Source organism: Synchiropus splendidus, chromosome 16 (genome assembly GCF_027744825.2).
Source record: "Synchiropus splendidus isolate RoL2022-P1 chromosome 16, RoL_Sspl_1.0, whole genome shotgun sequence".
Taxonomy (NCBI): domain Eukaryota; kingdom Metazoa; phylum Chordata; class Actinopteri; order Syngnathiformes; family Callionymidae; genus Synchiropus; species Synchiropus splendidus.
Window position 1 is genome coordinate 13560449 of NC_071349.1, and position 14874 is coordinate 13575322.

Sequence of the window (14874 nt, forward strand, 5' to 3'; positions counted from 1 at the left end):
CTGATCACTGGGTTTCATCGTCAAACTAGCAGGAAGCCATCTGGTAATACTTGTACAAAGACACACACAAGCACAGAGGTATTCAGTATCTTACCGAAAAGTGATATCCTATGTCTGACAAGAGCTGCCAGTTTACAAAACAGGCTGGTGGTGTGAAGAGTGGAAAAGAGAAGGAGTTCACAGAATTGAAAGAGAAAATTAGAAATAAAAGATGAGATGATTTTCTGTCTGATTTCCAACCTGGTGACCATCTCCTTCTCCTTGTTGGAGGCATAACCGCTGCTGCTCAGGTTCTTGTTGGGTGACGAGAGGAAGTAAAGGGAGTGATTCTTGAAGTACTGGTCGATGAGAGGAAGCAGAACCTGAAGAGAGGCAGGGAGGTGAATACAACGATATTAGCTTGACACTTACTGTTCACACACCTTGGCGAAAAACTTGATCTCCTGCTCGTGTGGCGATCGGTCGGTTTTCCCGGTGGCAGCCATGGCCTCTGAATGACATAGACAAAACATGAGAATCAAAGTCAAGCAGGACATTTGCCCATGTTCTCACCCAAATGTGCAATGAACTCTTGGGCCTGGTCCACGTATTTCAGCAGCTTCTTCAGAAACTTGTATGCAAATCTCTTCTCCATAGATGAGGAGTCATGGTCTATCTCCTTCAGGCCCCTGCAAGTCATCTCAGTCAGCAGACAACCTAACCCACATGTAAACATATGTAAAAAATCCCTCACTTTATAATGCTATATCCACTGATTTGCAGGAAACGAAAAAGATCTTGAGCCTTCTCTCGATCTCTGGCCTTCTCCTTCGCTGTCAGGGTTTCATAGGGCACCAGCAGAGGGTGTGTTCCTCCACCTGCAACAGCAAACCATTTATCTGCAGTGATCAGCTGGGAGTCAGTGTGAAGAGAAACCAGTGTGTGATGTGTGAGTCTGCTTAGTCAGGAGTAGTTACCAAAAGGCACATGCATAATTCCACTACACAAGGCACATGTCCAGCTTTCTTCTTGCATAAGCGAGAATACTGATTGACTGATTCCATTAGCAAATCACCTCTGCTTCCAAGGTCGCTCTTTTTCTTCTTGGCCCAGATGTTGTGGTAATTTTCAGCCACCAGCTCCACCATTCCCTTCAAGCAAAGACGAAGAAGACAAACAGAATATCTCAGTGTCTGGAGCTCGACCCGCCCACATTAGTCATCAGTATTCCGGGGCTGAGGCTGCCTTTCGTGACCCCAGACTCTCCAGGTATGATTAATATTAAAGACAAACAAGAAAAAAGTGTGTGGTCACTCACTTGCAGTTCTCTGGAGAGAACTACATTGCTCGTGTCTATGGGACTGGGACTGAATCCATTTGCCTGTGGAAGGTGAAAGACTGAAAATTATTTTTATTAAAGACCTTGCAGCAGCTATCAGCAACACACTCATAAAAAGATGATATAAATCAGATACTGAAACAGAAACTACATCACACAGAAACAACTTTTGTCGCACAAATAATTAACTTTACATCATTTCAATTTGAGTGTTATTATTGCTTGCCTGTGATATTTGTGAAATCTTGCGCAGTTTCTCATTCTCCCTCTGCAGAGACATGCTCTCCCCATCCTTAGTCCTGTCGACAGTCCATCCCATAGCCAGCATGCTCTTCAAGGACTCCCTAATAGGCCACCTGTAAATCTCTTTCTCCTACCGCACGGTAGAGCGAGCAACAAAACATGAATCGCACTCAGGAATCCTTGTGATCTGTTGTTTGTCTTGTTAAATATTTGATACCTTTTCTGTCAGAGCTTTGTAACTTCTAAGCTGAGGGTGGGTCTTTCCCTTCTCATCCACACAGTCGCCGTATTTCCATCCCAGCAACACCTGAAGAACAAATGTAAAAAAAGAGAAATTAAATAAATCATCCTATACTAATAGAACATTCAATCTTTTAAGAGGACACTATTCAAAATGGTTGTATTTTCCTGCTGCACGCAGATCAAAGCTCCCACCTTTGTCATTCAATTCAATATTCAATTATCACCTTTATAATGTATTTATTCAGCTTCATCTCACCTTTTCTGCGGACCATTTCTCATGAGAATGTTCGGCATATTTGTTGACAAAGTGCTCAAGCTTCTCCGGGAGAGCGATGCTGCAACAAAAATTAGAGTGAGACAGTGACATTGGCATAGAAGAGTCGAAGACGTTCATTTAAAATATGCAATTTACTTGTAGGTGTTGATGGGTTTGGGGTCAAAGTTGCCTTGAGCGTCTACAGACACAAGCTTCTCCACTGCGGTGTTATTGGACACATCGACGTAGTCCGGTGGTAGAGCTCCGGCAATGGCACTGAGGCACGGCATTGCCATCTTGAAAAGCTCCTGGTCATATTTCTGACCAAAAGAAACCATTAATGTGTGTTACATAAGAAGCATTACTGTATATGAGAGCAGCATGAATAATAAATAAGACATTTAATTCATTATTATTTACAGGAAAAGAAATTATATGCTGTATGTAAGACAATTGTTTCATTTGTCCCCCCAAAAATGTAATATAATTTAGTTGTTCATTTGGAAATGGGATTTAAATGAAGCCTTTAGAGGAGCCAAGTTGTGTTCTAGAGAAGAGACTTTAATGAAGAATTATTTGTGGAGCTAAAGAACCAGTGAGCTCCAGGCCTGTGATCGATAAGGGCTGTCCAGATATCGATGTTTTCAGACCAGCCCACGGCCCAACCTTCTTTCATGAGTGTGCATTTACAAAGAAGTGCTGAGTCCGGACATCTGAATTACAATTACACCTCCATGCTTGAGCTCTAATGGGTCTCTGAAACACGCGTGTAAATACGAAATGGCAATCCTGTTTCATTAATCAAATGGAATGTGGCACAGACATCTTGATTCAATTAAAATATATTTTATTTTCATGATCATTCACACTATCATATGAAAGAATTGATGAACACATACACTATTAGTTCAGTTTTATAGATAATTTTCCTGAAATGACACAACACCGAGGACACTTTGACGTCATCACGTCTGCTCCAAGTGTTTCACCCGGAGGGTGGGGAGTGATTCTGTCTCCACTTTCTAAATTGAGGGTGATGAATTGTGAAATAGCTGGCCTTTTCGTCCTCCGTTAGTAATGCTTCAAGTCTAACTGAGACGAAAACACATTTTCTTAGAGGTTCCTGTTCCAGAATGAAAGGACGAAACATCCTAATATATATAATATGTATAATACATATAAGACCCTGCATTATATTGTTGATAATGTCTTAGCATAGTAAATCATTGCCTGTGCTCATAAATAGCAACACATTTTCTTCATTGACCATCATTTCCACAACTGAGAGAAAGAGACTGAATTATAATTGGCTCAGATAATGGGCGACTTTAAAGGAGGCACTGCATCAGGTCACTTCACAATCATTTAATCCCCTTCTTGATGCCTTTAAATTCAGCACTCACCCTCTGGGACAGGGAATCAAAGACGCCCCAAAAGATCTTCTTGGTGAGCAGAAGCTCATCCTCTGATGCCGTGCCATAGCTTCCCCAACCCGATGGGAGGCAGTAATACTTCCAGTTCTGCTCGTAGTGGTTAGTCAACAGCTGCGGGGGAAGAAAACACAGCACGTAGAAAATTAAAGGGTTATCGTGAAACTCATGTTGTGCACACTCGGCGTGTTATTTTGCAAGCTTAGCAACAGCTCCAAACTCCTGCTGTCGTCCAAATTGAATCTGTTTACACGAGGTGTGGCCACATGTTCTCAGGCAAGTCACACTCTATAACTCTCTGCTATTTGAGAGGGAGGGAAGGAAACAGTGGAGCCAAAGAGCGTGAAATTCATACAGACGCAGAGAGGTGACCTTTTATTTTACACCCTATTCAATTAGTGGGCATTGTAAAACAAAACAAACAACACAGATCAATAGTTGAGAAGTGTAGTGGGTAAAAAGCAAGGCAAGTGTCCCTCACCCTTAGAGGCATCTTGCAATATTCAGTCAGCAAGGGCACGTCAAAGACAAGTCGGCGTAGGAGCTGCTGCAGCATCGAGGGACGAAGGTGCCTGCAGAAAAAGGTGAAAAGATAAAAGTGATGCTGCAGAATTCTTTTGAGTTGATAGCACAACTTGTCAAGGCTGTAGGAGCAGTATAAAAGACGCAGTCGGCTTTTTCTTTGATAAATGTGGAAGCCGCAGAACATAATTTTTCTGACTTCAATTACAGTTCCGATCTTCAAATTAGGAGGTGAGGAGAATTCTGATAGAAGCATGAGGTGTTTTGGAAGCCATTAGTAAATACATTTTGTTATAGCTACTGATATTATTGCTATTTTCACGGACAGAAGTTAATGTTTTTTGTAATACTCGCATAATAACGATGTGACAGGGTGTGAAAAGGTCCAGCATGTTGTGTTTGGGGTGTCACGATTGTATTTGTCGTTGCACAGTGCAGTGCCCATCGTTTATGCCCATTGGTTAGTGTATTCGATAGAAGCCAAAAACCTCCTACTTGCAAACAGCCAACAGACACTCCTCGATGGCGTCCCTCTGAGCCTTGGTGAGTGAGCGGCCCTTCGAGAGGCGGTAGATGGTGTGCAGGGTGAAGTCCATGAGCGTAGCATGGTGCTCAGTCCCAGCAAAGAGGGGAGCACATCGTGTGAGGAGGGGAAGCATGGCCGACCCGATGTAGCGGTTCATAGCCAGAGCCGTCTCAGTCGTGCACAGACCTTCCTGTAAAGACAATGACAATCAGTCAGGCGCTGAATTAGCTTAATTACACTTTATCCTTGCAGCGCTTACTGCATTATCCTGTTCCAAATGAAATGGTAGCTCTTATCAGGTTAGCAAGCAATGCTAAAAAGGGAATTACAGTCACAACACACATCAGGTCACACGTTTCCTAAATGGAATTAGTATTGAGTGTCTGTCACTGTGAACAAAATTCCATTATACAGAATGTCAGAATCGATGGCATGGGTTCGCAGCTGCTGTCACATCATCACTGTTTACGACGCAGTCATTATATATGAATTCACGACCATCATTCTGCACAAATGGATTTTTTTTTTTCTTTGAAAAAAATTACACAGGCTTGAGTGTCACTAGATTTTGTTGTAGCAGTAGTTGTGTGAGCACTTAACTTATGTGTGTGTTTGCTTTATGAACTCTTCTAATTCTATAGTTTCAGTCTGGTAAAGAATGTTGTGTCAAAATCAAATTTAGCAGTTGCCAAAGTCCCAAAAAAAATTAATTTTCTCGAATAATATTGACTTTACAACAATTTGACAAAGTTGTGTCCGCTTCCAGCTTTACTTACCGTGTCGAGCGAGTTAGCTGCCCTCAGGTCAGGGAGAAAGCCGACTTCCAGCAGGTGCAGCATGAAGCTCTGATCCTCAATGCCGTACACCCTGTCCAAAAACAGCACCATGGGGGCCTTGTGATCCGGACAGAAGCTGGCAGACATGTCCGGCTCGGTTACGGAGCCATCTGAAGGAAATCAGGACGAGTCAGAACAAAGTACGACGACGTGTTGAGACAGGTCTATAAAAGGTCGGTCTTGTAGATGCTATTGGAGATCTAGAGACACAAGGCCTAAATCCTTAATCCAAAAGTTTTATCATGCTGTTGCCGATCAGTCCAGCATGGCGTTCAGTGGATCTGTCGACTAGGCAATAATGCATGCCCACATTAAAAAGACATGAGGATGAAATCGATAAGCTTTCACTTTGCAGAATGAGCAGTTATCAAAGGCGTTGAAGAAGCATTCTATGACGTCTTGCATTAAACATTTAGACCAGTACCTTTGTTGATGATGGGCATTTTAAGTGGTATACTGATGATCCCCACAAGGTCTTCGGTGGGAACCAGGGAGCGCAGTATGGCACGGATACGAAGAGCTTCACCTTTGCCCTTGTTAATGAGCTGGCGATGGAAAAGAAGCCGTGTCATAAGAGGATTTCAGAGGAAGATCTTTGCCATTAATCGATCAACGACCAAGACAAAGTGACTTTCTTGTACACATACATGCATTTCTGGCGCACAACGTCCAAGCAGGTCGATGAGCGCAGAGTAGAAGGACATGATGGCGTTGCCCATGTGAACCACCTCCTCCTCATCATCACCTTCAGTAGAGCTGGCCAACAATATCCGCGTTAAAATCAAGTCAAAATTTGAAGAATCAATCAATGCTTACACGTCTGAGCTAAAACCGTGAACAGAGCCCGGCAGGTCCAGCGCAGGTGTCTCAGAGATTTTGATTGCTTCCTTCATGGCTGCCAACAGGCCATTGCCTCCCTCCCCCCTCAGGGCAGGTCCAAAGCACTCAGGGCGACGAATAAGCAGCTTCACCACAACACTGGAATTTTCCTCGACACTCTCACCTGAGATTAAAAATGCAAAATACGACTGTAACAATGGCCGAGAGGAGTCTAGTAAATGTCTTTTATATAACTTGACATTTTTAAAAGAACATTTTGCCTGTGAGGAAAAAGGAGGTTTCACACATACCATTAACAAAGACAGCAAACCGCAAGAAGGAAAGGTAACGCTCTCCCTCGATAGGATTCCAGCCGATGTCAGGGTAACCTTTCGCCAAAAGCATCGGACAGCTCTGGAGACCACAGCCTGCCAGGTAGTTCACCACCTACAAGTACGGCAGCCATTTCTTAACAAGGCTGAAGTGGATTTTTAACATCATTATAGCAGAAGCAGGAAGACTACCTTGTCCAGATCAGGCTCCTCGAGGGCAAGAGCCAGGCCATTGTTGTCCATCACAGAAGAGGCAGCTACATCCAGAGGAGTGGAGCCTCTCATGGCGGGCGAAGCTAAAATTTACGACATAAAAGAAACACGCAAACATGGTCCTTAAATTACTGATGCAGTTCTTCAGCAAAACACAAATCTGAACCCACCTAGTCCCACGCTGCTGTTCTCCAGCAGGTAGCTCAGATGATCGAACATAGCTTTCTGGTTCTGGCGGCTGATTCGGCAGAAGTAGCAAAGGAAGCGACAGCAGCTGGCTACCATTTTGGGGAACGCGATTTCCTGGGCAATAATTACAACATAAGTTATGGGTTTGGAAAAAAATGATTTTTTATTTCCAATAGGCTTCATACTGGAGACCAATTATAGGACCCCGCCTCTTCCTCCAAGCAGCTTGGGCACAATGCAGCCTCCAGCAACAACACTATTGGAATTCAGCATAGAAAATGGATGCTTTTTTAAATACAAAAACCACCAACTGTGGTTGTTACAAGTAAATGCTGATGCCAACATCACAACAAACCATGGGCGATTAAACCTGAATCAGACAGTTTTTACATCATTACTTATTAATAAACATTCATTTTTGTTTAATTTTAGCAGATTTCATAACAAACACTTTTTCTGACTTTACCTGTGATTTGTCACCCCCAAGGACGTTCACCATCACCTCCATCACAGTCTCATGCATGCCCAATATCCTCATGAGATTCGGATGCTGGTAGAATACTTTGTTGTTCATGATGTCACTAATAAAAGGAAAATGATGGAATCAGAAAAGTGAAGACCAAGATTCATGTTGTTAATACCCACCCAAGTCCATCAATCATCAGCTTCTCCTCCTCTTTCCCCATGCGAACTGACAGTAGAGACCGGATCTGTCCCAGGGAGGCCAAGAGGTTTATGGTGTCCTGGACCGAGGCAGCGCTGATGGTGTAGGTCTTCCTCATGGCTCGCAGCAGCTCCCCAATGCTGTCGTACTGCCTCCGTAGAAGGCTGAACATTTTGCGAACGAGTTTGGGGTCTTGAATGTGGCACTCCTGGGCCCAAGTGACCATTGTCTGTGAGATCAACTCCTTCAGGTTCGCTGCAAAGACAGTAGGGAGTTAGACCAGGCGCATTAAAGCACATGCTCCTTATTGAATCAAGCCTAAAAGTTGGCAAATGTCTCACACAGTCTGTGGAACAGTGAAGTTCTATTCTGGGACAAGACCCGTTCATAGGGAAAAAAAAACACTTTCAGTGGAGCGGAAAAAAAGTGTTATGTAAAGAACTGAGCAGTGGACGATGTATTAATAGCTGAGTATGTTTTTCTGCTCCCATGAATGTATATTGTCACACCTGAGGCTACATCATGCTCCCGATTTGAGCGTGTGAGGGAGCCTTCTCTGGAAGTCATTCCATGGCATAAAAGACCGGCCCATTTGCTCACAATTGATTTGCTTGCGGACGTAGCAATTAGGTAATTGTTTTTTTAAGACTGCTGTGTCTGTTTTTGCTGAGTGGTTCAACAGGAGGTTGTCAATCATGCGCCTGAACAAGTCTGCCAAGAAAGCAGATTGAAAGTTTGCATCCTGACATCAAGTTCCACCGATGATCTGGTCAGGGACATTTGTCATGTTTACTGTTGCCTTGGCAACTGGGTGTGAGGAAAGGCTACAGAAAAAAATTATAAATGTTATCTATTGCAAATAAGGGAATACACTGCAACCAAACTCACTACCATAGTAGCCACTGTGACCACACAATGAGGTCTTTTAAGAACAAATGCATACTTTTCTGTTTTCATCTTTTCGCCACAGGGATCAGCCAAGCACTCTTTTGTACTCAACTCAAAACAACTCTCTGTTGAAATGCCTTCACAGTTCCATCAGCAGCAAGACAAGTACTCTAAAATGCTTCCTTTCTGGTCACGTGAAGGTGATAGCATTACTTTTGGATTAAAAGGCAGCAGAAAATACTTTTGCAAGCGTGTCTATAATGCAATAACTCCCACAATCTCATTCCCAGGAAGAGGTCATTGACAGCGAGTGGCGATGCTAGCTAAAAGCACCAGCTTAAGATGAGTAAACAACCCCAGATTGGAAAGAAGATACATCTGTATTTGAGGTGTTGAGACACTCCATTTATTGAGTGACAGAATGGCGGTACACACCCACGGCTTTAATCAGGTGACGGGTTTCATTTGAACGGCAACATTTTTCTCCTTTACTCTGAAGGCGCTTCCCCAGTGGCTCGATATTACCATAATGGAATTGAAAAGAAATTGAAAATCACTCCCGCCTGTTACCTCAAACCCAGCATGACGCCGGCAGCCATATTGGAGCAACAGTGGAGGTGTGAGGATCGGCGATTGAATTTCATTCTATTGCTCCACAGCAGTGAGATGAAATAGTGGATGAAGGAGTGTGTGAGCTAAATGTAGTGGATGTAAATAAAGAACATGAGACCATTGTGAGAAAGGAACGATAACCACTTTAAAAGAACCTCACAGTACTCTTCTCTCGCCAAAAAAAATCTAATTTATCAGGGACATTCACTCCAGCAAACAACAATCTTTAGGTGTGTTGTTGCTCTGGGTGGATCTCTGATGGTTTTCATTTGTGATGGCTTACAAAACTTCAATATTAGAACTCATCATTGAAAATCAACAGAAATCAAAGCTAAAAAGCAATGACAAAAAGAAGCTCAATGTCTCTCATTTACTCTTGCAGTAGAAGCCCTCACACTCACTCGCATAACCTGGTGGAAAGCGAACACGTCGGTCCAGCTAAAGGCTACATTAGCAACAACAAGGAAAAAGGCTTACATGGAGCAGTCTGCTCCTTCTCAGTGGGCTGCTCAGTTTTATGTGCCTGTCCTTTGATCTTGTTCACCAGGGTCATGAGGCGACCCTTGATTGACATGTCCTCTTGGTCCTCGTCTTCCTCCATGGGGATCCCTACAACAAAACACACACAACATACATGCAGCATGAACACATTTCATATCTCAGAGTGAGCCTCCTCCCCCGCTTATGTATCCATGTGTGGGCCGTGTATGAAAGTGCCTTTGTGTTTATTTCAACTTGACTTTTCAAGGCTCGCTTTGAGGCAGGTGCTGTGACAGTTCAGCGTATCGAGGCAGAGCTGAGCTTCACATCGATGGTGCCACAAAGGGTTTAGGCGATTCAATTATTTATGAAGTCATCAAGATGTCAGTTCCACCAATGCAACCTGAGAGGTGCTGAGGAGTAATACCCAGACATCAGGCAAGATGGTGGCTGAGTCAGGAAAAGAGCCTGTCTTTCATCGGAGAATGTTCCACTTGATTAAGAGGCTTGGGATTCAGGAACAGACTTCAACTAAATTGTGTTTTTTTACACAAAAACTAGGGTGGAGAACATGACAAACATGAATTAGAGACAAAAATAAATAATGCTACTCTATCTAGATATTTTTGTTCATTAAATTCATATTGACGTAACTCAACTAAAAATATACTCCAGCTTTGACATTTTAAAAATTCGGTAAGTGACCACCAATGACATTTTTAGTCTGCTCTGTTTAGTTTCATTGTTATTCATCTATGAAAATTCAAGGATTACGCTTTATTATTTACTTTAAGAAATGCATTTAGCTATATTTTGAGTAGCCGTATTTTACTGCAGTTCAGTGCTTAAGCCCCAACTTTTATACTCTTAACCCACTACATTTGAACATCAAATAATGTACTTTTTCTCCCTACATTTCTATAAATCCAATGGCAGTTTAATTCTCCTTTTAAACATTTTACATTTCCATCAATCTACAGTCATAAGGGCATGTTTTATATCACTTTATCTCCAAACCTACTGTAACATTTACTTCAGAATGTGGGACACCCTTAGCTATGAATGTAGGAATGCATAGGTTATTTATAGAATTTTACATAACTGTATAATACATGTTATTAGCATGTTATTAAAAGCAGTTACTCTCACCACAGTGCAGCTGCAGCTGGTTGTGGAAATCATAAAGCTCCTCCTGGATGTCTGTTGGACAAGGACAGTCATCACCAGTGCTGAAGGTCAGCAGCATGTTGATCTGAAGGTCAAAAACATGTAGACGCATGTTATGAAAAATACTACATGCTTGAATCTTGCAATTATTAAGACTGGCTTTGAACGTTCGGTCTCAATGGAACGCCGCCAGGAAGAACATTCCAAGTGTCTAATTCTCCGCTGGCACTTTGAGGACACTGTGACAGCAGTTAAGAAGCTGTGAAAAGCTGAACTCTCTATCCAGCTGTGACCCGATGGGGATATGAGTCCGCTCTTACATGCTGCAGAGTGTGAAGCTTTTAGCAACGAGGGCGCGTTAAATAAACGCATTTAGAGTGGACAAAAAAAAAAAATGTAGCGTCATAATAATCTGAGAGGGAATCAGTAAGTGTTTGGTGTGAAATCGAGCATACACAAATATAGTTATATAAACTGCTCTGAATGAATCATCTGGCTACATGCATGATTTGAGGCAGAGAGCCTGTGGGCTTCCTCCTGTGGTCAGTAATGCACTAATGAGGCTTCACAAGTGAGGCAGAGCTTCTGTCACTTGGCTCTCAGGCTGTTAGGACACAAGCGTCATCAAGTCACATGTGTGAGAAGCTCACAATTTATTGTGACGGAAGTCTCACAGTAGAGCCCATACATGTCTCCACTTTTTAATTCACGATAAGCAGTGTTTATTTGAAGATAAACAATCAAAATTTACCTTCTATTCTATTTTGCATGAGGATGAAAAGTTAAGGTTAAAAAAACATCAGGATAGAAACATCAAAAACTTGTTGCCAAAAACAGTCGACTTATGAGTGAAGCCCTTCCACACTGATGTTTAAGCTGAAACGAACAGATACTGGTCGCAAAAATGAAAAACGCCTCTTATTAATTACATTTTTTTAACTTATAACCTCATCATACTGTTCTATTCTGTAACTGGTGTCATGTTTCTTGTGTACTGATGACACTGCCAACTTTTTATGTCATTATATCTCCATTTATAATTTTCCATTCCTTCCAATTGATTTCTTCACCTCTTAACATTTCATCTTTGCAGTTTCAAATCTTGAATATCAATGGCTTATTTTTGGATGCACTCCAGAAATGTTTCCCACTAAACGATCGCCTCAACTGAAAGTGGACAAAGGGGTGCTTGATTTTCCAAAATAGGACACAAAACACAATGATATATCCTTAAATATGTGCCGTAATATCCAGACACAATTCATATCTTTGCAGTGGTTAGTTCAGCCCAACTCACCCACCAATGACAAAACGCTAAATAGAAGACTATTTTGGAAACAAAAAGATGATTCAGACCTTCATTTTTAAAGTGAATAATACAGCCAAAGTTGCTCTTAAGCATCAGTTAAAACAGTGATTTCAAGTCCTGAAGTTACTACAACAGCATAGAGACACATCACAGCTTAAACTGTTCTGAAAGTTTGAGTTACAGCTGCTTCTCTTCTAGACTACATCTCTATTCACTCTCCAAGCGGAGATGTGTCACCTGTTCTTGAGGAGGTGAGCGGAATTCTTTGGTCTTCTTGGCAGTGACGGCTGCCGACATGTTGAGCGCCAGCATCAGCTCATTGTAGCGGAACTTCTGATTGTACTGCAGCTTTGAGACAAAGTTGTCAGAGAAGGACACGATGGCCTCGATTCTGTGCTTCAGCTCGCAGTCGCAGAAATAGTGAAGCAGCTCGCACATCTGTGGAGAAGAGTCGCCAGATATTGACACGTTGGCAGATCTACTGAGAGTTGGTGCCCACTGATTCGTGACTTCATAGCCGTTTACATATCGCACCCTGGAGATTATCTACTTACAGAGATGATTCATGTTTGACTGGATTCCTAATGACTCCATTAGACCATCATTAGGAAAGTTATTAAGACTGCAGCTGTTATTTTGTAATTAAAGATGTTACAGTATTTTTGTGCCAATTTTTTGAGATGAAAGATGCAAGGTGATACAACTGTGAATGCCTTCATAATGATGGATATCTCAACTCCCCCCTTCATTTCTAAGATCGCAGAGGTGCCCTTGTGAAGATTATCCTGAGAGCTAAATCCTCATTTATCCACTCCACAACAGATTACCCGAGTAGTGTGAAATCTGTGAGATTTTATGAGAATGTCTACCTGACGTTTCACCGGTTCTGGCAGTCTCTTCTCCAGCAGCCCTTTTAGGGGCTGGTTCGCCTCTTTGGCTGCATCTTCTTCTCCAGCCTCTACTGCCTTCTCCTCCGCCCCAGTTAGTCCCTCTTTGTCAATGGCATTTGTCGTTCCAATATCGTGCGCCTCTTGGAACACGTTTGGGTCAATGAGCATCAAGATCTTATGCACGTCCTCGCTCCCCAAGACCCCCATGGTGAGCAGGGTGCTTATGAGTTTCAAAATAGGAACAAACTGAAACTCAACACATCCTCCAACAGGATCTCGAATATGATGGCCGCCACCTTGGACAGCCTCCGTCAGCATCAGGATGGCTTTTGCTTTCAAGGCGTCCAGTGGGATTTGAGGACTGTAAAGATGCTGACCCTGCTTGGTGCTGATGAAGCAGGGCGGCGCAAAGTTGAGTCGAGGTTTCAGTGATGTGCTGAGCCCCACCCCTGGAGGGAGGTGCTTTTTAGACGCATTGGAAAACAGACGGATGGAGCGAGTCTCTGCCGTGACAGGGATGATGAATTCATCCTTCATCATGAGTCGTGCCTCTTTAGCTGTCTCCAGGTGGATGCTGATCAGCACGTTGTAGAACCCCTCACGTAACCTCCCCGACAGGTACTGGTTGTCGATGGTGTACAGGAGCTGGGACTGATCCAGGTGGCTGCAGAGGGCATGAGCCACTCTGGTGTTTCCCAAAGCACAGAGGGCGCAGTAGAGCTTCAGGGTGTGGTAGTGGAAGGTCTTCATGTCCTCCTGCTCTGACAGCTCCATGATGTCCACACATCTTTGAGGAAAGAAGATAAAAAAAATTATAGCTTTTGACAAACTGTGATGTTCATGTCTTTAGATCAAAAACAAAGAAGCAAATTCACCTGTTCTCCTCTGGTATATGGACAGCCAACATCTGCAACGGCTCGGTACACTGGACCACCCACCCATGCCGGTCATTGACCCTTGCTGTCTCCACCTTCAGGAAGGTATTGGGCATGCGGCTCCACAAAACCGCATTGATGGTCTGGACATCCAGCCGGGGTGGACACTGAGGCACCGGGTTCTTGTGTTCACTTTTAAAGATGGCCGACGACAGAGGCATAGCATTCTGTGGGGGGATATGAAGAGAAATGATGATCAATGTGATAACCTTCATCACTCCACAGAGGGAAAAACATCTACCTTTATCTTTGGGAGCTCAAACTGAAAGAGGTTAGGGCTGGTGGGCCGCACAAACACAGCTGGAAACAGCTTTGTATTTGGTTCCACCTGAAGCAGAAGCAAAGAGGAAGGACTTCACAACAGGTCACACGGAGGGGTTCACATCAAAAGCATGACGTGTGGAGAGAGGTTTAATGATGCATCATTAAGACACCAATGCAGCATCTGCCAGTGTGTCTGGGAGCGTGTATGACTCATGGCTCTGGGTACATCCGGACCAACTTAAGAAGATTACAGAAAGGCTCTTTAAGATTTAGTTCTCGGTGACGATCAGAAAAAAATGCAAATGCAGTATTTCAGTAAACTTTTGAATTCAAAAAGTTGCTTTCTTGCTTTTTTCAAGGTGCCTGCTTCTGCACTTAAATTTAGCTTCTCTGTTCAGCCAGGAAATATGGATGCGTGAGTCAGAATTTTTCCTGTGTGACAATGTCCAAGTAGCCTCCAGTCAAGTTAGTGACTTGATTCTGAGTCTTTTGTTTAGTGGTAAAGGAAATAAGACAGTGTTGTTTATTTATTCTTACTTGATAAGATGTTGATAGTTCTTTGCCATTGACTGTGAAAGTCACCAATCCAGTGGCGAGGTCAATCAGACAGCCAATCTCCAGGTCCACGTTGCTGCGACTGGCACCATGAGCAGCGTTTGTCACCTCACCACCCCAAACCATGTAGCAGTTGCTCCTCCGCACACTGGAAGTAAACAGATTTACACACTTGAATGCATA

The 14874-nt window shown here is 43.1% G+C and overlaps 1 protein-coding gene across 5 annotated transcripts in view; it reads right to left on the reverse strand.

Moving 5' to 3' along the window:
- The window catches only part of LOC128747878 (ryanodine receptor 3-like), a 70124-nt gene that overhangs the window by 20310 nt on the left and 34940 nt on the right, over positions 1–14874 (reverse strand). For 4 of the 5 annotated variants that reach the window (XM_053846127.1, XM_053846126.1, XM_053846125.1 and 1 more), the window contains 30 exons: positions 14674–14839; positions 14114–14200; positions 13813–14039; positions 12917–13724; positions 12285–12485; positions 10721–10823; positions 9569–9700; positions 7573–7846; positions 7394–7508; positions 6909–7041; positions 6718–6821; positions 6505–6640; positions 6191–6377; positions 6022–6130; positions 5799–5919; positions 5315–5484; positions 4508–4728; positions 3972–4062; positions 3464–3604; positions 2217–2380; positions 2061–2139; positions 1779–1868; positions 1545–1691; positions 1298–1360; positions 1055–1130; positions 734–857; positions 553–668; positions 423–490; positions 241–362; positions 95–144 (listed from right to left, as the gene is read on the reverse strand). In XM_053846127.1, coding sequence (XP_053702102.1) covers positions 95–144; positions 241–362; positions 423–490; positions 553–668; positions 734–857; positions 1055–1130; positions 1298–1360; positions 1545–1691; positions 1779–1868; positions 2061–2139; positions 2217–2380; positions 3464–3604; positions 3972–4062; positions 4508–4728; positions 5315–5484; positions 5799–5919; positions 6022–6130; positions 6191–6377; positions 6505–6640; positions 6718–6821; positions 6909–7041; positions 7394–7508; positions 7573–7846; positions 9569–9700; positions 10721–10823; positions 12285–12485; positions 12917–13724; positions 13813–14039; positions 14114–14200; positions 14674–14839 — 4625 coding nt within the window. Of the gene's footprint in view, positions 1–94; positions 363–422; positions 491–552; positions 669–733; positions 858–1054; positions 1131–1297; positions 1361–1544; positions 1692–1778; positions 1869–2060; positions 2140–2216; positions 2381–3463; positions 3605–3971; positions 4063–4507; positions 4729–5314; positions 5485–5798; positions 5920–6021; positions 6131–6190; positions 6378–6504; positions 6641–6717; positions 6822–6908; positions 7042–7393; positions 7509–7572; positions 7847–9568; positions 9701–10720; positions 10824–12284; positions 12486–12916; positions 13725–13812; positions 14040–14113; positions 14201–14673; positions 14840–14874 lie in introns of all 5 variants that reach the window. The other variant, XM_053846122.1, reaches the window with a different exon arrangement.